This window comes from Spea bombifrons, chromosome 4 (assembly GCF_027358695.1).
Source record: "Spea bombifrons isolate aSpeBom1 chromosome 4, aSpeBom1.2.pri, whole genome shotgun sequence".
NCBI classification, from domain to species: Eukaryota; Metazoa; Chordata; class Amphibia; order Anura; family Pelobatidae; genus Spea; species Spea bombifrons.
Genome location: NC_071090.1, coordinates 75,585,940 through 75,606,681, shown reverse-complemented (window position 1 = coordinate 75,606,681; position 20,742 = coordinate 75,585,940). Strand labels below are relative to the sequence as shown.

Below are 20,742 nucleotides of genomic sequence, written 5' to 3'. Positions count from 1 at the left end.
AATATAATTTGTTATTATACACGCCTCTATAATATGTACTTACTTTGTCTCTGTAATACGTGCTCACAGTTTCATTTTTCATGCATGGAAGGATGTGATAAAGGTTATTTTTGTTTTTATTTAAGAAACTGCTATCAGAAATACCACCAAGTAGACAACATCCAGTTTATTGTGCAAAACAGGGGAGAGATCAATATCAGATAATAAAATTTAAAAAAAAGGGGACTGTTTCTTCAAAAGGCAGGAACTATATTAGCTTTCCCATGAGAATCATACTAAAAACAGAATTGTATCCCAAAGAAAACATCCGCATCAACAAATAGCCTCTACAGGAGCCCAGAGTTGCGTGGGAACCTCATATCTGTCTTCCTGATAGGAATAAATAGAACTTCCGGATGCTGAACACAGCATGAATTCTGCTGTAAATATAATTAAGTATATTAATGCCACTCTAAAAATGATTTGAGGCAAGTTGTAAATTGTTAACCACCTGAAAGCTGAAAATACATTTTACAATACTAGTTTTATCATTAATTAATAAATTAATGTATGTCAGTATTAATGAAAGATACATTTTTTGGGCATAAAAGAAAATCATATACCCTAATTATAGCATGATAAGATGTTGACAATGTACGTTTTATCACTAGCATTAGATAAAAATACATTTTCAAAAGTATTATGCTGTTTTCTTTTCCAAAATGATATTAGCTATTTTCTGTATTATAGCTCTACTTTAGGTAAACCTAGTGTAAAAGGATCCTGACTTCTTATCATCTAACCACAGAGGAGGTGTTTCCATAGTATAGGTATTTGGCAATTTTAAGAGTTGGTATCAAACATGTTTAAGAATAAGCTTAGACCTAAACTCTGATGGGACAAAGATCTTCTCTGCAAACTTTATTAGTATTAAAAAAGTGAGTCAGTAAGTGAATGTATGAGTATTTGGTGCCAGAAATGGCCCCGGCAAGCTTTTAAGGGGGGCAGAAGTGGCACAGGCAGGCTATTTATGGGCAGGGTTGGCAGAGATCGGCTATTTAGGGGGCAGAGGTGGCACAGGCAGGCTATTGAGGGGGCAAAGATGGCACAAGCTGGCTTTTTAGGGGAGCAGACGTGGCACCGGAAGGTTGTTTAGGGCAGATGTGGTATGGGCAGGCTGCTTAGGGGTACAGACAAGCTGTTTGGGGACAAAGATGGCAACAACAAGCTGATCGGGGCACTGACAAGCTCCTTGTGGGCAAAAGTGGCACAGACATGTTTTGGGGATGTCAGGACCCTACCGGTAGTCGGCGGGGGTCCTCACCCGGCGGCGACACCGCCGGGCGCCCGCGTCCTCGGCCACGTTCCCGTCGGGTCCCAACCCGTCGGCGGCGGAGGTCCTCACCCGGCGGAGTCCTCGCCAAGCAACCACGTCCTCGGCCGCACGGCACGGCATCTCCGTGCCGCGGGCCGCGTTCCCGGTCTCCGTTGCGGCGGCAGCCGCACGCGGCAGACGCATGGACCAGCAGTATGGCGGGGGGGCGTTCCTGCGGTCCCAGACCGCTGATGGCAGCCAGGGGGGGCGTGTCCTGCGGTCCCAAACCTCACTGACAGCCAGGAGAGGCGTGTCCTGCGGTCTAACCGCAGAGGGGAGGGGTTAGGGACTAATTGACAGAGGAGGGGTTTGAGGAGGAGTATCAATTAGGGGGCTATTTAAACCTGCAACCCTGTACCTTCAGTACTTGGTTGTTCAAGTTCCCTACCGGACTCCTATACCCTGTAGCTGTTTATTCTCTATTTGGATTATACGGACTTTTGACCCTCGGCTGGATTTCTGGACTTTGTTTTTGGATTACCCCTTGTACTGCGAACCTTCTGATTGAACTATACGGACTTTTGACCCTCGGCTGGATTTCTCAACTTTGTTTTTGGATTACCCTTGTTGTACTGCGTACCTTCTATTCGATTACACGGACTTTTGACCCTTGGCTATATACTGGACTTTGTGTGTTGGATTGCCCTTTACTTCACTCCCTTGCACCCGGTGTCTCTCTGCGCTGCGCTCCGAACCCCACTCAGCCTTGACAGGGGATAGGATGGCACAGACAAGCTGTTGAGATTCCTGGTGAAATTTTTGCAGCAGCGCCCTGTGGTTTGTAGTCCCTGGAGCGGCATGTGGATTCGGGTCTTGACCGGAGGAGCAGCGCTCACCCGGCAATCTCCAGGTCAAACCCAGAGAGTTCCCAGGTATGGGTATGTATGTCCAGGGCTGCTTTTCATTCCTAGTCTGACCCTGCTACAGCTACATTAAGGAGGCCAGTTTCCCAGCGGCATTCTGTATGATCGCTTCAGAGATTGCTAAAAGACTTAAGTCCCAAGCTGATGGGCAGCCTTCTCCTACCGCTAATTTAAGTCTTCCCTGTTTAACAGGACAGCTTATGGTCCCAGACAGCTGTTCTAAAGTACAATGCATATTAAAGTACAAAAAAATAAGAAAAAAACACCTGAAAAATAAACTACAGCTGCTACCCTCCTTGGTATGATGGTTTTTGTCACCAAGCCAATCAATAGGCTTATTTTTTCGGTATTTTATATTTTAGGCCTATAAAACATAATTGGATGCTCAAGGACAAAGTAAATGAATCACTTGGTTCTCTCCAGCTTTTATTATCTATCGTTTATTGATAACATTCTTTACGTGAATGCTCAAGGTGAAATGTGCTGAACACATTAATAAGAGTACACGCATACTTGGCACTGACCGGTAGTCACACTACACCACACGAAGGGTAGAGAACAAACTTGCTTCGACCGTCAGTCTGTTTATATCGCTAAAGAGGCGTGGCCTGTCATTTGGAACGCACAACAACAACAAGAAGAAGGCGGAAGCGTCCAACCAGAGCGAGGCTTGGATATCCAGCCACAAGGCAATTCCACAGCGCTAACTCTTACAACAACCAGTGAAATGTTAGGGAAGCCGTGACGCACTAACACAAGGTGGAGCTTAGGGAAGGTTCTAGAGCGCTGTGGGGGCGGAGCGAGCTCAGTTCCCGGGGAGAGAGTTGGAGTGCACCGCGTTCAGAGACAGCACAGCAGTGGGCGGCCGCTAAGCACCAGGGGACGGTGAAGGGTCCGGATGCAGTTTATCTGTGTGGGGAGTAAAGCACAGAATACTCGCACATACCGGGTACAGACTAATTGGTCCATACTGGGCCCCGAGCATTGGCGAGAGAAGCGAAAACAAGCGAGAGTCCAATCTATATCCCGAGACTGACCTAGAGAACAAGACACGGTGCGGGGAGAATGATAGACCCGCAGGACAGGTGCGCATAGCTGCTTTATATAGGCCCTGGATGTATAGGGGTGCACGTATGCATCATGACCGAGTAATCCTATAGGGAATGCATCTGTATTCAGTTGCATTTTCCATAGGTTTCCTGGATGAAAGTCATAACAACCTCCACCCCCTGTGCCCAAACCCTGCACACCTCCGCCTTCGGTGTTTTCAGTTCGATCTGCCATCGGGGAGGCCCGTTCGTAGTAAATAAGAGGGGCCTGTCTGAACCTGGCCGTGACCTCCCTGTCACATACGCGTCAGGCTCTTCTGGTGGCTGCCACAGTGCTTTTGGGGGCAGTTATGCTATTTGGGTGGGAGGTTGGGTCTTGTAGAACATGGGAGTCATAACACAAACAAACCCTTGACAGACCTCAGAGGAGGACAAGGAAGCATTAGGGACAGACGTTTTGGCAAAGGTTCAGATATGCAATATGATCCTCTGGGAGGTATGAATGTGTGTTGTGTTTTGGCAGGACCTTCTCGTATATAACCTTAAGTAAACCGTGCAAAATATAATGTTTATGTCTTCATCTTTGTTATTTTAATGTACTATAATCTATTAAAAGTGGGAAAGAGAGTTTAATAGTGTTCCTATGTTTTACGATGGATTAGCATTATAATACGTGGAGATGTTCATTCTGCAAATATGCTGATGTGTATATAATATTGCTGGTGGGGTCCACTTAAATTGATGTTTCCATGCGCATGATGGGCACATATAGTAATTGTTCAGATAGGAACTAGGTACTTTGGACTCTACATAAAGAAAACCATAATTATCATCCTACAAGGTTAATGTAGACTTATTTCCAAGGTTTGTGGTTTGCTTTTTTTTTTTAGGTTTTAATTGGGCTAATGGGTAAGGCGAAGGGGCTGTTCTGATATCTCCCCCCCCAAAAAAGTATGAACTGCTTTTACAGAAAAGATGCAATTGTTAAAATGGAGACGTAGCAATAGTTAACTTGTCCTGAAGCACAAAACTTTTATAACAGCTTTTGTGTTGTTATTAATTTATGTAAAACAAAAATGGTTGATTTTATTTATAAAGAAATCCCTGGGATTTCCTACTGGGCACCCTTCTAAATACTAAAAATCTTGGTATAGCATTGTACATAGTGAAATAATTTAAACGCAAAAAAAAAACGGGAAAAATAATATATTATGCAAGAAAACTGAAACTAATTGTCATACCCGAAAGAGTGACAAGGGCTGAGTAAGTAAAGGAATTGGCTCTGGCTATCCTGGTCTCTTCCTGATCCAGTTAGGGTACAACAGTCCGGTTGGTTGGTGGTTATTAGTACCCTCAACTTGTGGCACATGGCTACGAGTTAGAATGTGATATGTGTATATACCGTGTGTATGTATATGTATATATGTATGCCCCATATTAATGTTTTGTCTTCTTTTGCACCCACTTGGAGACACTTGTATAGAGCGTTACTCCTAGACAGCAATCCTGGGTCATATTACTGTCAGTGGTTGGGGTACGTTAGGCAGAGTTCTAGGTCAAGCACCTGACATTTAATATTCTCCGATCACTTTCACCTTGGCCTGTTTTTCCAGTACAGGCAGTCTTCGCTCTTATATCAGGTTAGGTTCCAAGAAAAGGTAGCGTAAGGTGAAACAGGGATGGGAACGAAATCTAAATATCGTTATGCTAACTTTTCTAATTGTAATGACCACACATGTTATTCCAGTCGGCTTTCTTAACGGGATTAATTCGTATGCTATGTACTACTTCTCTACATAAAATAGACTGTCCGACGGCTATACGTTTTCCAGTGTTTCTGTGGTACCTGGGATGCGTTGAGTGCTAATAATTCACTATAGTAAGGTGATTTACTGTATGTACTATTACTATATATTTACTATATGTACCTCCAAGAAGCGTGCACACTAAAAATGGGGGACTGCCTAGTAACCTGTGTTCGGAAATGGAGACTCGCTTTTCCAGATCATGTTTCTTCTGCTACTACTTTACTGATTATATTATAAATAAGTGACTGGCACATAAGGTTAAAACATTTCTTGGGAACCGATTGGGTAAATATATTGCTGATTGGTTGCTGTGGTTATGTGACCCTTGTTCAAATTTTGCCTAGGAATCGCTCTATTGATAATACAATACATAGAGCAATCATATTTAGCTGTGCTGTTTTGCACGTCTGTACACGAACCCTGTTGCAGTTGATTAGGAGAGTCCTGTAACAATTATTTGAGACAATCAGGACTGTTATCTGAGTAGGGTTGTGAGTTCAGTGGTCCTCATTACGTCAGACATGATCAGGATCTGCTGGTTTTGAGTCAAAAGTGGCCATCTATCGGTTATATAATTTAAATACCTGTATTAATAGTAACAGGATGACCATGATACTCATGGAAACGCTGTTCATTATAACATATGTAGAAATTCACTTACAGCATTGTTCAAACTGTTATCCTTGATCTCCCCCAGTCCTACTATTTACTACCTACTCCTTCCCCATCTCGTAGTGCCTCATTCCTTTAGCCTAACTTTTACTGCAGTAGATGGCGCTTCCACCAGTGGTCCAGTGGAGGACCTCCAGTTTAAACCTTTAATGGAGCTCATTTGATATTTCTTAACTTGTCGACACCAAACACTGGGATGTGAAGTATTCTAGTGCTCTGCGTTCTCAAGAAAAATGGGCTGTTTACAGGGGTTTATACCGGAGGGTACCCAGACCTCATGTGAACAAAATGCAAGCTGGTCCACTGAACTAGCCCATTCCTCTTCTGTTGCCCTGGTGACTAAGTTTAGGTGAAAGTGAAAGATTATATTTCACCAAACAGTTAAACAATGTCCATTGCTTAAAATAATGCGAAAAAGGAAGATGTTGCTCAGTTTATCATTTCTAAAATGATTTTTATTTTTAAATTTAAGTTTTTAACCTAACTTTTTTCCTTTAAAGGACTTACTTCCAAACATATTTGTGCAAACTGTTGGCATGTTATGTGTGCATTGGGCACAGTTCCCATCCTGACCCCCAGGGAAATTATGTACCCAAGTGCCATCTTTCCTGCATGAGCAGTTTTACTAAAAATAATTTGCATACAGATTCTTTGATCCTAATTAAGATAAATATATATAGTATTTTTATGTCTTTTACCTGTTGTTGTTTTTCTGCGGTTGTATAAGTGGGTTTCTTACAATGGCAAACCATGAAGTGATAATATTTGTTAAAATTGTAATAACCCCAATTTTGCAACTGCTCCCTGTTTGATACATAACCCTCATTACATTGTGCATATTGTAACATTTAGGAGGAGAAAAAAATCTCTCTCCAGCTTCTTATTTTTACAAATATTTATTATCTCTGTCACCATTTTTTTACCCAAAGCATCGCTAATTATATGGTTGTGTGAATGGCTGAATGTTTTTCAAGTGTTCTGTTATATAAAATTATGGTTATTTCAGGTCACTTGCTGTTTTCCTCAATTAAAACATTTGTCTTGGAAGGTTTAAGGCCTTCACAGCTCAACTGTTTGAGTGCATCAGGGTTAAGCGAAAACATCTGTGTCGATCATAACAGGATGAATAGAAAGTCCCTAGTCAGCGTAACCTAGGGGTGATGTGAGAGGCATTTATTAAATATGGATTAAACAGTGGGTTGAGGAGCCTCGTGTGTAAATGATAAAAGCTTAGAAGCAAACCGCACCTATGAATGAAAAGTGGTCATATACATCAAATTATTCGTTTTATGTAGGGCCATCAGATTCTGCAGCGCTGTACAAGGTGTAGACAGGCCATAACAAATAGTATATAACAAGATGAGATACACAAACAGGAGAGGAGGGCCCTGTTCAAATGAGCTTACAATCTAGAGGGAATTAGTGTGTATTTTACAAGAGGTAAAAGTGCTGCTGTTAGGGATGGACCAGCCAAACTAGTCATGAAGTATTGCAGGAGAGGGACTAGGAAAGGTGCGCTAAAGCAATATGGGAGGAAGGGTGTTAAGGCGTAAGGTTGTAAATGTCATTCAAAAAGGCGGGGGGGATACACAGATAGTTGGGGCATTCCAGAGAATATAGGCAGCCCTCAAAACGTCTTGTAAGTGCGCATGAGGACTAGCAATCACAGGAGAGAACAGACTAGGATCATTGGATGAGTGGAGAGTCCGGCTACGAGTATATTTAGAGATGAGTGAGGAGATACAAGTAGGGGAGCCGCTATGAAGAGCTTTGATTGTTTATTGTTGCATAGTGCTTTGATACTTCCTATGTATTCTCATTAAAAAGAAAAGGATAATATACAAACCATTGATTTTTGACAATGTTTTGTCTTTGAGCTTAATAACTTACTTGTATTAAAAGGTTTGCACAACTGTTCTCTTAGGAGATTAAGAACCCTTCCCCTTCCCGTCCCTTAAATATGAGCTCCTCTCATGCACGGAAGATTGGAAACAGAAGTCCACGAATGCCCTGACAAATAACCCTGCCACATCTTTTAATGACTTAACACCGTCGGTCAGTGGGAATTTCCCAATGCTCATGGGTTGCAAGATTCCACCGGTGCAACTGGTGCGCAATGTTTACCATTATTATGTGTTCATTTTATGGGGAATTTAAACGCATATATAAATCCACTACTGGCTCTACATTTTGCGTCTACCTGTGGGATTTTTACTTAACTACCTACATTTAGTTAAGTGATGTAGTGCCTGTAGGTTTTGGTTTAATTCCCTCACATTTTTCTACTTCTTGTTTCTTCAATATTTTCATCACATCTAATGTTTGACATGTTGCCGACCAGCACCTACAAAGTGCTTCCTTCCGTTGTTGGTTATGTATAAACTATATCAAGCAATTGATCTTCCTCTGTGAACTTATACATTCCTCATATGGCAGGATACCACCATAGGCGGTGGTTGGCTACATACACAGATCAGATGTGTCCTACATTGTAAGCTCTTTTGAACAGGGACCCTCCTTACCCCTTGATTCTGTAAATCAAATTGTTATATGCTACTTGTTATGTCTTCAAAAAACAAAATACTGTCTGCGCTTCTCACCCTAATAAAGTTGGCAACAAATATATAAACATAATATAAATGAGAGGTTTTGGTTATATGAATTGGCCAAAGCATAATTAAGCTCACCCGCCACGTCAAGGCACACTCTCAAGGACTTAACAAGTAGCGCATCACAGAGACGAAAAGGTGAGCCGGTCCCTCGTACAAAGGAGCTTACAATCTAGAAGAACAATCTTTAACAAACAATCCAACAACACAAACTGTACAGAACAAAATATTAAAAATATAATTGTAGAGAATGATATTGCTGCTTCTTATTTACATTTATGGTAAAAATACAAATAAACTATTTATACAAAGTAACAGAATCTGGCGGCAGATAAGACCCGCTCGGCCGTCCGGTTTGCAGATTTTTTTCCTGCTTTAAAAACCTTGAAATCATATTTTATGCTGCAATGAGATTGAAGTATTTTGACGCGTTTCACGTTATCTATACGCAGAAACCCAATATTTGTGCAGAATAATTATTTGCAAAGAAATCTCAGGATCCGTACATTCTATTTATAACCAAACTTTATTGGCCACATAGTACATAAGGTTGAAGAAAAGACCGAGGTCCATCAAGTTCAACCTTTCTACTCCTGATCCAAAAGAAGGCAAAAAAACCCTGATTAAGCTGCTTCCAATTCTGCCATCAGGGGAAAAAATTCCTTCTTGACTCCAAAAGGCAATCGGATTTCTCCTTGGATCCAGAAGCTCTTTGATGGAAGGTTGGTGGTTTTGATCGATTGAAGCTGTTTAGATGTTAAGCGCCGCATAGTTGGAAACTGCTGACGCGCTTCAGTTGGTGACGGGAAGCGGCAGAAGGAACGTCTCGTGAGGCGGTCTAAGGATGGCGCTCATATTCCAGACGTTGTTCCTTTGCCTGAGCCAGGCTGTCACGGAGAGACTCGGATCTGTATGATGGATCTCAGTTCACGAGGAACTCGGAGTTAAAGAAAACTCAACAAGTGTATCTGAACTGCTGCTTCTGCCCGAGGATTCAAAGTCAGAAGGGGTTTCCATCACAGCTCCTGCGTCCCTTTTCTTGAAGCCCAAACGTTCTTCAAGACTGGACGCTTTCCGAGTCCTCTCTTCCAGGCGCCGAGACAACTCCACATTCTCCTTGAGAAGCTGGTTCATAATTGCCTGCAGCCTTCTGATTTCCGGAGACGAGCCAAGGGCATTTTCTTCGTGACGGTGCGAGTCCACTCGAGATGTTCTCTCTGATGACATCCGAGAGCTTCCATTCCTGGTCTCTTGGCCTCTGTTAAGGCGTCTCGGTGACTCTTTTCTGTGCTGTCTCTTGTCCTCTCGGTTCCCTGCCCTTATCTGCTCTTCTAGAGCGGAGACTCTCATCTTTTCTTTTCCCTACTTGTTATGTCTTGTTTACTCATTATATAGCTCTGCAGAGTATGATGGTGATATATAAAACCATAATAATAATGGTGGATATATTTGCAACTATAGTTTTGGAAGATTGATTAGGAAATTATACGGTTTGCAAACGTGCACCGCCTGACTTTTCTGCTTGAAAACAACATCCTTAAAGGGGTGATCTAGTCTCTCTTACCCATATGGGAGTTTATTTTGCTTGGGTGTTCATACGTTAACTGCATGCAAATCAATGCATTTATTGCCAGCTCATCTATCATGTGTGTGAGTTGAGTGCCTGTTGAAATCAATTCGGTTCAGTGAACATATTTGTGAGTTGAACAGCAGCCACTCACAGAAATGGACTTAAAATGTATGTCATTATAGTAATCGGACCTGTGTTCCTGTAAACAATTAAACACAAACATACGTAGTTGTAATATTCAGGCCAACATCCCCTAACCGCTTTCTTTTTGTGTATTTTTTTGCAGTAGTATCTTGCCTTTGAGTAACTGTTCCCAGCTTCACTGCTGCAGGCACCTCATTCCAGGGCCTCTGTGGTGCTCCTGATGCCCCTCACCCACTGTCGAAGATCCCCGGTGGGCGAGGGGACAGCAGGGATCCTGTACTCCCAGCTGTGATCTATAAGGTAAGATCATACACTCTGTTTAGGAGTTGACTTTGTTCTCTAACATATGCAGTGACACACACTAGTACTAAAGTTGTTTGTTTTGCTTTTCCATACATACCCACATTTATTTCATTCTTTAAGAGGAAATTATCAGAATTACTTTATTAGTGTCTTATGTGGGCATATATTCAGTCCACTTATGTTGGAGGCTGCTACTTAGTAGTTGATGCTTATGCCACTGAATAAAGGAAATTGTATTAGATATTTATTAACTGTTCTTAACCAAAAACGTATATTACCATTCTAGATCAGCACCCCTTTAAATAAGCAAGCGGTACCAAATTTTTTTTTTTTTTTCCAGTTCTTCCAAACTCTTATTTCAAGTATAGTAATGTTCTCTAGAATTGAACCCAGCAAGATCGTCTGAGTAAGACGATCATTCATCCACAAAACGTTTGCTCTAAGTAGGGTGATTCTTCACCAAGAGGACAGTGGATACGTGGAGGTGCATTTGATCTTGTTCTAGACAACCTTTTTTTGTCCCTGTTTGGGGTTGCATGCAGTATAGCATGACAATATGACAGCAGCGTCTGGGTTCTGTGCTAAACTGGGAAGGCATTTCTCCGGTGAGGGATGATATGTGAGGGGCCACATCAGGGATATGACTAAGGAGACTGATCAGATTTTGATCAGCTTGACAGTGAGAGATGATCCTCTAAATCCCAAGTACTGGACTGTAAAAAGTAGTTTTATTTTTAGGCTAACACATGATTGCTTAACCCAGTTGTTTCCTCAAAACAAGCTGGCAATAGTTTATTGCCATATATATCCTCATTTCTTAATGAAGTAATAATAAAATGGCCTAAAAAGTAAGATGCCAGCAAACTCTATATAATGTAAGTATGGTTCTCTTGTTCCCCCATATGTTCCACCATGACGACGATGATCGTAGCAGGTTTATGTGGAAAGAGTGCATAATCGCCATGGCAACCAATGTAATCCCTGCTTGTTTGCTCCACTTTTTACCACTTAATCATTTAAACATACATATCTGACATTAAAGACTCCTTTTCACATGTGTGGAAAGCAGATAATTCTTTATATTAACCCATATTTTATATAAAGAGTGATTTTTCCTTTTTATATGATGAGTCTGATTTCTTCACTGTAGTTTGTACATGCATGGGGGTTGTTAAATTAGGACATATTCAACATTTTTAAACAGTTTTTAGGTTAATTCTTAAAGGAATGAGCCGCCTCTGTGTGTATCTTTCACATTCCTCCCAAATGAACTGCGTAAGCAAGGTCTTAACACAGCCCATAGGTTTTATTACAAAGAGATCCTAGGGGCGTTCCTGGCGTTATCCTGATATTCTGCTCTCAGGATGTTTTAGTTGTCTTTGCTGCCCTTCTGCATAAGTTGCTATATAACCATCAATTTCAACAATTTGCAGGAAGTAGAATTCTAATATTCTTGTTGTCCACTGGGTCCCGCCAAAACAATTACCTTAGCTAGTTATCAAATAATGAAGACTCAATCCAGAAAGTCTGTGTAGGCCACGTAAAGCCCCCACAATATTAACATTACTGAGACATTGCATACAGGAACAAGTGTTGTCTCCTTGGTGTAATATAATATTTTTGTGGCACAGCAGACATATGAGTAAATAGTTAATGGGAAAGCTTTAGTAAATGTGGCAGAAGTGATATTACAAACTCCTTGTTGCCAATTTATAAATCGCCTAAATGGTAGGAATGCCTTAAAATGAATGTGGCCTGACTGCAATGTTCAAAAGTGTGTGTAAATGTAAATAAAATACTTTTATTATTATTATACATTTGTAGCCTGGGAGCCAAACATCTTCAGTCGTCTGGGAGCATTGCCTCGACAAAGTGTTCAAATGAGTTTGGGTATAAATGGAACTGCCATCATGTTGGTATCTTCTATTTTTGTGGTAGCCATCACACTGAAACTGTAGAAATGTTACGCTGCCTTATAAATGCATTTGTCGTTTACATTGGTTTGCATCAGCCGCTCGTTGGGAATTCCCGTTGAGAATTATCAGGGCCCGGAGCTCCCTGCATAGCTCTTATTGTGTCGGTGAAATATTGTTTATCGTAGACTCAAGTAAAATAAATGGAAATGAGATTTCAGTAAATCTGCATTTTTTTCAAATTCTTTATATGCTTAGACAGCTCTTGCGTTTTGGTCCAGAAGCCATCTGTAAGTTCTTGGGTATAATACACTGCCCCCTTTTTTTCAGGACCCTTGAAAGGTAGGTAGATTATGCTCGTTATACCTGAGATGATTTCTGGGAAGTGAATGCACACAGCGTGCATCCACACAATTAACATTAACGTGGAAAAGTCTCAGGAATGACATTTTCTTTCAACAAAATCTGAGATGTTTATAGAGGAGGTTAGATGGGACAGGAACATTTATTTATCTCTGAAAGCAAGCTACATTCCCAACCTAGAATGTGTCGCCTTAACTGTAGAGTATTTCACCTGCTTTGGTTAGACTGTTTATGTGTACAATTAAACTGTACGTTTATGGCTGTATCATTTATAACGTTGACCTGAATTTAAGACAAAACCAAAGGCTGATTATTTTTCATGATCTAAAGACTCAAATCTTAGGCAGACTAGATAGGCCTGAAATGTCAAATTGTCAAAAACAGGACCTTCAATTACAAATATGTAGCACAAGTTGCTTCTACCCCAGTGTCGGAGTTCAGAAAATTATTTAATAATTGAATTCCCTCTATAATTATCTTTTTAATTTGTTTTTGTAACTTTGCTTTAAAATTAGCTCTGCGTGTTGAGTTGTAAGTATGTGCATTACTTAAGGCTCAGCTTTTAGGTCTAAATTTGGAAGGGTAACTTTGCACTCTGCCAGCACCTAAAAAGCCTAACTGTGGTAAACTTCTACCAAGCAAATGGGATTTAATTAGGTGAGTCGGATCCTTCTGATTAGGTGTGGCAAGATGCACCTACCTCTAAAATTAGTTTATTGATGACAACAAAGAGTACCTACTAAATGTGGAAATTAATGCTGGTTTCTGTTTCTCCTTGTAGGACGAGAAGCTCACGGTTTCTCAAGATTTCCCGGTGAATGATGGGAAGCCACACCTCGTCCAATTCCAGTACAAGGTCACCGAGGTGAAAGAGTCTTCATGGAAGGCCATGTTATCAAATCAGAGTCTTTTTGTGGAAATACCAGAAGGCATTCTAGCTGATGGTAGCAAAGAAGGGTATGTAACTAAATCAGTGTGAATCAAGAACTAGCCCCTATCTGTAGTGTAAATTGCAATAGAATGGTAGCTTCACTGTACAACTTAATAGTAGTCACTTGACCTCCTCTGTGAGGAGAAACTCCCCTTGATGTCTCACTTGGCTAGTGCTGTACACCATAGAAAACCCCTTTATAATGTTGCATGCAGAATATGTATCTTGAACTGAAATATTGACTGTATATTCTAAGTTTGCAGTGTTTTCCTCTACAGTTATGTTTTGGAATGGAGTAAGAACTGGAATACACAGCATAAGTGATGCCGTACAGTGGCGTAAACATGCAATGACATGTGAAAATAACTCCTGCGTACTTCCCCATTTGGCTCTTTGATAGAGTGATTGTTTTTGTGGCATCTAGTTGATTTTGGTATTTGTTCTCTACAGGTTGTTGGCCTTACTGGAATATGCAGAGGAGAAAATGAAAGTGAGCTATGTCTTTATCTGCTTTAGGAAGAGCAGAGAAGATAGAGGTATGTATATGTCCACATCATTTTTTATTATTTAAAGGAGGCATCAATTACCGTATTTGCTCGATTATAAGACGACCCCCCAAAATCTGAATATTAACTTAGGAAAAAAAGAAAAAGCCTGAATATAAGACGACCCCAAAGGAAAAAAGTTTTACCAGTAAATGTTAATTCATGTAAACTATTTTTTTTAATAAAAGCTATGATTGAGAAAAATATTTTTTTTGTTTTTATTTCTTGTATTTTCCAACCTGTCCCCCAGTTACGCACATCTGCCCCCAGGCTTGCCACTCCAATATGGCACTGTGGCCCATGATATGCCTTTTAACCCTCTATATGCCACTGTGCCCCATGGAATGCCTTTTGACCCCCTATGTGCCACTCTGCCTCCAGAAATGCCTTATACCCCTATAACCCATTCTGGCATTTAGGGGGTTAAAATGCATATTATGGGGCAGAGTGGCATATAGGGAGGTATAAGGCATTTCAGGAGGCAGAGTGGCATTAAGGGAATTAAAAGGCATTGTATAGAGCACTCTGCCTCCAGAAATGCCTTATACCCCTATATGCCACTCTGGCATTTAGGGGGTTAAAAGGCATATTATGGGGCAGAGTGCCATATAGGGAGGTATAAGGCATTTCAGGAGGCAGAGTGCTCTATTAAATGCCCCCTTAACGCCACTCCAGAAATGCCCTATGCCCCCAATTAACACACACACCCTATACCCCCATTTAACTAACACACACACACACTCTCTCTCCCCCCCCTCTCTCACCCCCCCTTCCCCCTCTCTTACCGGTGCTTCCAGCCGGGGCAGCGGGTTGACGTCGCCTTCTGCTGCAGCCGCAAGGAGGTGGAGTTGGCAGCGGGGGTTTGTATGCGTCCGTCGCGTATACTTTCCCCGGCTGTCAGAGATCAGAGTTCCCCGCACCGGTGCGGGGAACTCTGATCTCTGACAGTCGGGGAAGGTCTATGCGACGGACGCAGACAACCCCTCGCTGCTAGCCACACCTCCTTCCGGCTGCAGCGGACGTTGGCTACGCAGATCGCGTAGACGTCAACCCGCTGCCCCTGCAACACAGCAGGAAGCACCGGTAAGTGTGTGTATGATGGGGGGGGGTGAGACAGGAGGATCCAGGTCCCCTGCAGCGGTGCGGGGGATCTGGATCTTAGTCTCCTAATCAGACCTCTATTTGAGGTCTGATTAGAAGACGACCCCGATTAGAAGACGAGGGGTATTTTTCAGAGCATTTTTTATTTGCATATAATCGAGCAAATACGGTAGATACTTAAATTCTACCCATGCGTAAGTGATATTTTGACAGCTGTGTAATATAGGCTGTGCATGGTACATTTACTATATGTAGTCATTATATTGGTCCTTCCAACACTTTGCAGGCTGCATGCCTCTCGGTGCCAAGTTATCATACCCAGGCTATGGTAGTTAAGGTGCCCAATGGGCAGCTGCTTCTGTTTCCACAGCAGTTTTTCTTTGTCCCGCCGTAAAGACGGCCCTGTTCCTACGCTTACTATACATCCTATGAACATTTTATTTAGGCCATTTCTATAAGGAACAGTAAATGAATATCCAAGATTGATACCTTTTTAAAATATGCAGTTATGGGATCTCTGCACTAGACTTACTTTTGTGCATTCACTGAATGCTTGCATGTCTGCAGATGCCCCGAGTTCTTTATAATTCTTACGACTACTGTGTATAAAACCCAGACCATGCTAATCTGGCATTTACCTCAGTGCCATGACCTGGGCACAGGTGTCTTAAGAAACTGCACAGTCACTAAAGATAGCTAGAAGATGAGCCGGATTATTACTGGATATATCTCACGAGCACCTTGACTGCAGATTTATGAATAGTTTTACCAGAACTCAGAGGGATTGAAATCAACCTCCACGCTCTAAAAATCAGGCCCGTAGTGACTAGACTAATAGGTCCCAATGAGTAAGAGTGTTCCATTGGTTTCTGTTATATAAGACACTTTCTAAAATTTTGCATCAGAAAAAGTCATGTAGAGTGACCATTTTTAGTCATTTACGTATTTAAGCATTTCTGTGGTACCCAAGCAAGAATGAAGCTATACAGTGTAAGAAATATGTAGCCTGGCACAGAGGAGGGGAGACACATTCCAAATCCTGATTAACGGGGCAGTTTGTATTTTTCAACATTTACCTCTCTGTACAAGGAATATAATGCAAAATATTGGAAAATGGGATAATTTGATTCTAATAAAGACCTAATAGATCTGTATATGCTCTATGCATGTGCTTGTTCTGATATTTTGAATGTTTCACCAGTTATTCCCATTTTTAGCTATGAAAGCAGTAGTTCACCTACTCTCATCCTCCTTTTTACCTAGGCCCTCTTCTCAAGACTTTCAGCTTTCTGGGATTCGAGGTTGTACGCCCTGGGCACCCATGTGTTCCTGCACGTCCTGAAGTCCTCTTCATGGTGTACACACTAGACCAGAACTCTTCCGATGAGGAATGAGCCGCGGTGGATTTGAGGCTGCCGAAGTTCCATTTGATTCTGTGTCAGGGTAGTGGGTGGGAATTTGTAGCACCTTTTTTTTTTTTCTTTTTGTTTTCCTCTTGGGTTGGGAAGATAAGCGCGCATGGTCATGCGATGGACTGATTCTTTGGCAGGGGGCAGCCTTTCAATATGTACGTGTGTTTGGGTTTTTTTGGGGGGGGGGTTTGTTTTGCTTTTGTTTCTTTGCAACTTTTGTTCTGAAGCATCAGCTTAAAGCACCTTGCAGTCTGTGATCACAAATTTGTATTCAGAATGTAGTGTATAAAGCTGCATATGAGAAAATAGTTATCTTCAATGCCATAAATGCTTGTTGTGTTCTTGTTTGTTTTATATTAGTCAGTGATGTAATAAACTGTTCATGCACCATACACTTATTTCACATGCGGAGATTAAAGTCTCCACTTTCCTGTAAAGTTGCTAATTCCCTGACTGGAGTACATTAGTGGTGATGAATTCAAAAGTAAAACACTTATTTTTCCTAATCATGTATCTAACCCCAGTAACTTTGAAGTGTCTGGCTACAGAGTTTGCTAGGGTTTATCTTATTTTGTGCACTCAGTATCAGCCCACATGGACACTTAAGTACAAATAGACAATTGCCTGGCTTTATACAGTTTTACCAGAGTATTGCCTCTCAAAGCCCCTCATACAGTGCTATTACACTTGGTTAAAGGAAAGAAGTGTCCCCCTGTTTTGAGTGCTAAGAAATACTTTATGGGATGTGTTCAATCCTATGTGCCGTGGCTATTTTGTCATGCAAATTAGGATGTCCCCTGTAAAAAGGATAGGGTGAGTGGAAGCATTTTAGGAGATCGGGATTAGAGCCCTGCTCAGGACTGTTTTTCTTAATTCCGCTCCTGATGAATTCCTGCCCGCTCCTGCAACATGTGTGCGACCCTGCACGCTCCCGCAAGCTTCTATTCCAATATATTTATTTACATGTAATTAGGACTTACAAAAATCTGCCTGAAATGGGCCTGCTCCATAACAGGCTGGGTGTCTAAGATCAACCTGTCCTCAGCTCAGAGCTGCGTGCATGAGTCACTCACTCCCGCTTCTTCTCTCTCCCATCTGTATGAAAATGAGTGAAGCTAGGGCCGCCTCCGAAATTGAATGTGAAAAAGGTATATTGTGTCACCGCCCACAACACACAGAATACCACCCGCACCCACGCGTGATCCCAATCCCGAAGCAGTCCTTTGGGATTACTACATAATGAACCCTTAATGTTTTCTCAACGTGTTTGATGTCTTGAAGGGGTATAATATGAACTTATCTTGACTGCCTCATCAAATACTATCCTTTTGGTTCTAATGAATTTACTTTAAGGGAGCACTGTTCCTAGACAGGGAGAGTGATAACTCTCTAAAACGGTTGTTCCTTCAGGACAGAGCACAGTAGTGACTGGTGCACTAACTTAAGCCAACATGCCCAGTAATGCTATTTACCTTATGCTAAAGTCCAAATGTTTGATACTGGGGTCTGATTCATTCAACTCCAAGAAACAAACAGTGCAAGTGTTGTGATGGGCTATCCATAGAATGAACATTTTAGTGGTTCATGTCAGAGAATTTTATGGAATTCGTGGTTTAATCAATTATGGCAAATCACCCAGGTCCTGAAACCCAGAGCAGCCTGAGATCATCACACTGCCACCACCATGTTTGACTGTTGACATGATCTTCTTTTGGAATGCTGTGAGCTTAATACCAGAGGCAACACAACAAATAGTCCACAGAATATTATCTCAAACCTCCTAGGTGTTATCAATGTTTTTATTAGCGAATACAAATTCATCCTTTGTGTTATTATTGGTTGTATTCTTTGTAGATAGTGGCTTTGTTGGAGTCCCAGAGCCTTATATCTGGCTTTGTAACCCTTTCCAGAAAAAATTACTTTTTTCAGATAGGGCCAGGAAGGGTTCGATATCTTTCTTTATGACTAGCTTTTGTCAAGAATTCATCATTTAAAAACTGCATCTTCTGTTTAATCAGGTTATCTTTGTCTACTGTCAAAATCAGTTTTATGATCTGAAACATTTAAGTGTGACACATGCAAAAATAGAAGAAATCAGGAAGGGGCAAATATTTTTGACAATACTGTAAATCCATTATTTTCAATTGATCACGTTATTTAGATGATTAGATACCCAGGTCACTTGGTCTGGAAAAGGAAAGCAATAAATGAGGATTTGTTAAGCATACGTATCTACTGAGGTACATAGAGTCTGCTATCCCTCTGGTATTACACTGGAAAATGAAACAAACAGAATATCCCATTATAGCAGACTGTAGGGATTGCTAACGGGTTCATTGCAATACATTTCTTTACAGAGACATCAAATTAGTAAGAATGCAAGCTGGGTGGATAGCCAGATCAACTGAAAGGTTCCCGAAGGTCCCAGCAATGAGTCCCTTTGGTATTAAACAAATACTGCTGTTCATACAATACATTTAACACCCTGCTTACCGCTAATGTGTCTGTGTTTGTTGAACATGCCCACATCCATAAAGCATATTTCTAAAATCGTTTTGTTTTTATTTGAAAAATCCCCCATTTTTTGTAGATTTTAAATCAGACGTCTAGATCCAGCATCCAGTTAATAAACCCCACATTCCCTCATTAACCCCTTAAGGACAATGGGCGGTCCCTAAACTCATTGAAAACAATGCATTTTGAGCCCGTACATGTACGGGCTTTGTCATTAAGGGGTTAATATAATTTACTTTTGTACACCGGTGATACAGGATAGTTCAAGTGCCTGGTTTCTGCAGATCCGCCAAACTTTTAAAAATAATTATATCTTATTTTACCTGATATTGTTTAAAAGGGGATGCAGAGGAAAAAAAAACAAGTGCAATGTAAAATGAAATTTCAGCAGAAAGATACTGTTTACCTCAGTTTAGTATAGAGAGGTTCATTCGGTAATCTGTAGTTTATAGGGTTATGCGAGTGACGTTGTATTGAAACATACTAGTTATGCTTTGCATTGTAAACCGTTACTTTTAGTGGCTCTGTAGTTAATTCTATACACTCTTTTTGCTGATTTTGCTATATCAGGTTTGACAAAAAGTATATACCGGTATATGCTTACATACAGAAATGGCCACTTGGTGGAGGCAGAGACAGAGGGATATATTTAAACTGTTGTAAGTATAAAATAGCTCAAACAGTACAAACTGTATTCCAGGCCTACACTATATAATTACTAAGAAGCCACCACTAAACCTGCAAAGCTATCAGAAATGCTGAAGTTAAAAAAGATTAACGTAAAACATTTAAAATAAAAGGACCACTTCTCCCGCCCCACGCAGCTTTCACCTCCAACCACAATACATTCATGAAGCACAACCACGAATATTATTGTTATATTTAAAGTATATTTTTCAGTGGCATTTATTTTTAAGACAATATACAACGTGTAGTCGATAATTTATAGGGTTCCAAACGTTTCAAGATCTTCTGACACGCATTCTAAATGAAGACAAAACACAGTTGTTTATCAAGAACACTAACTTCTACTTAAGGCTGCTACAAGACTGGGATCTAATGAACAGGCCAGTAAAAAGTATAGTTCATAGCCAAAAAATATAACTCTATGGAGGCATTGCTTTGGCTAGAACCCTTTTATCCAGAAAAAAAAGTTGCCTCCTTTCATCAGGTTCAGCAGCATTGGGGATTTTTTTGGTCTGGGATATCTGAAGACCAAATTTGTTTCAATAATTATGAGGGTCTTTATGAAATCCTCGAGACGGGGTGATAGTGGTCATCTTCGATTGTTTTATATTCTTCTGTATAACCCTATGCCACAGAATCTGCCAAAGTTCACTTGTAGGTAAGGAGAGGCTCTAAATTGCCATTCCGTTGAGGTCAGAGCTGATTGACGCTGTAGCTGGAGATGCGTTTGGGACCGCATTGGTGCTTGACTCGCTTATTAATATTTTGAAGGCTGGTATTCCTACAGCTTTACTGGCCACCTACAATGGCAAACCATTAGAGCTACCTTCACTGCTACAGACTAAAAATGCATTAAGAATAAGTATATAAACATAAAAATGTAGGCATTGGCCCCATTGTTTGG

The 20,742-nt window shown here is 41.1% G+C and overlaps 2 protein-coding genes across 2 annotated transcripts in view; both read left to right on the top strand.

The window, feature by feature from the left end:
• Window positions 1-20,742, top strand: part of RBPMS2 (RNA binding protein, mRNA processing factor 2) — a 76,220-nt gene that overhangs the window by 35,361 nt on the left and 20,117 nt on the right. The window lies entirely within an intron of this gene.
• Window positions 3,032-17,029, top strand: OAZ2 (ornithine decarboxylase antizyme 2). The gene is given in 6 exon segments (XM_053464773.1): window positions 3,032-3,302; window positions 10,212-10,287; window positions 10,289-10,369; window positions 13,430-13,605; window positions 14,030-14,115; window positions 16,489-17,029. Coding segments are annotated over 6 exon segments (570 nt in total). The 5' UTR covers window positions 3,032-3,282; the 3' UTR covers window positions 16,620-17,029.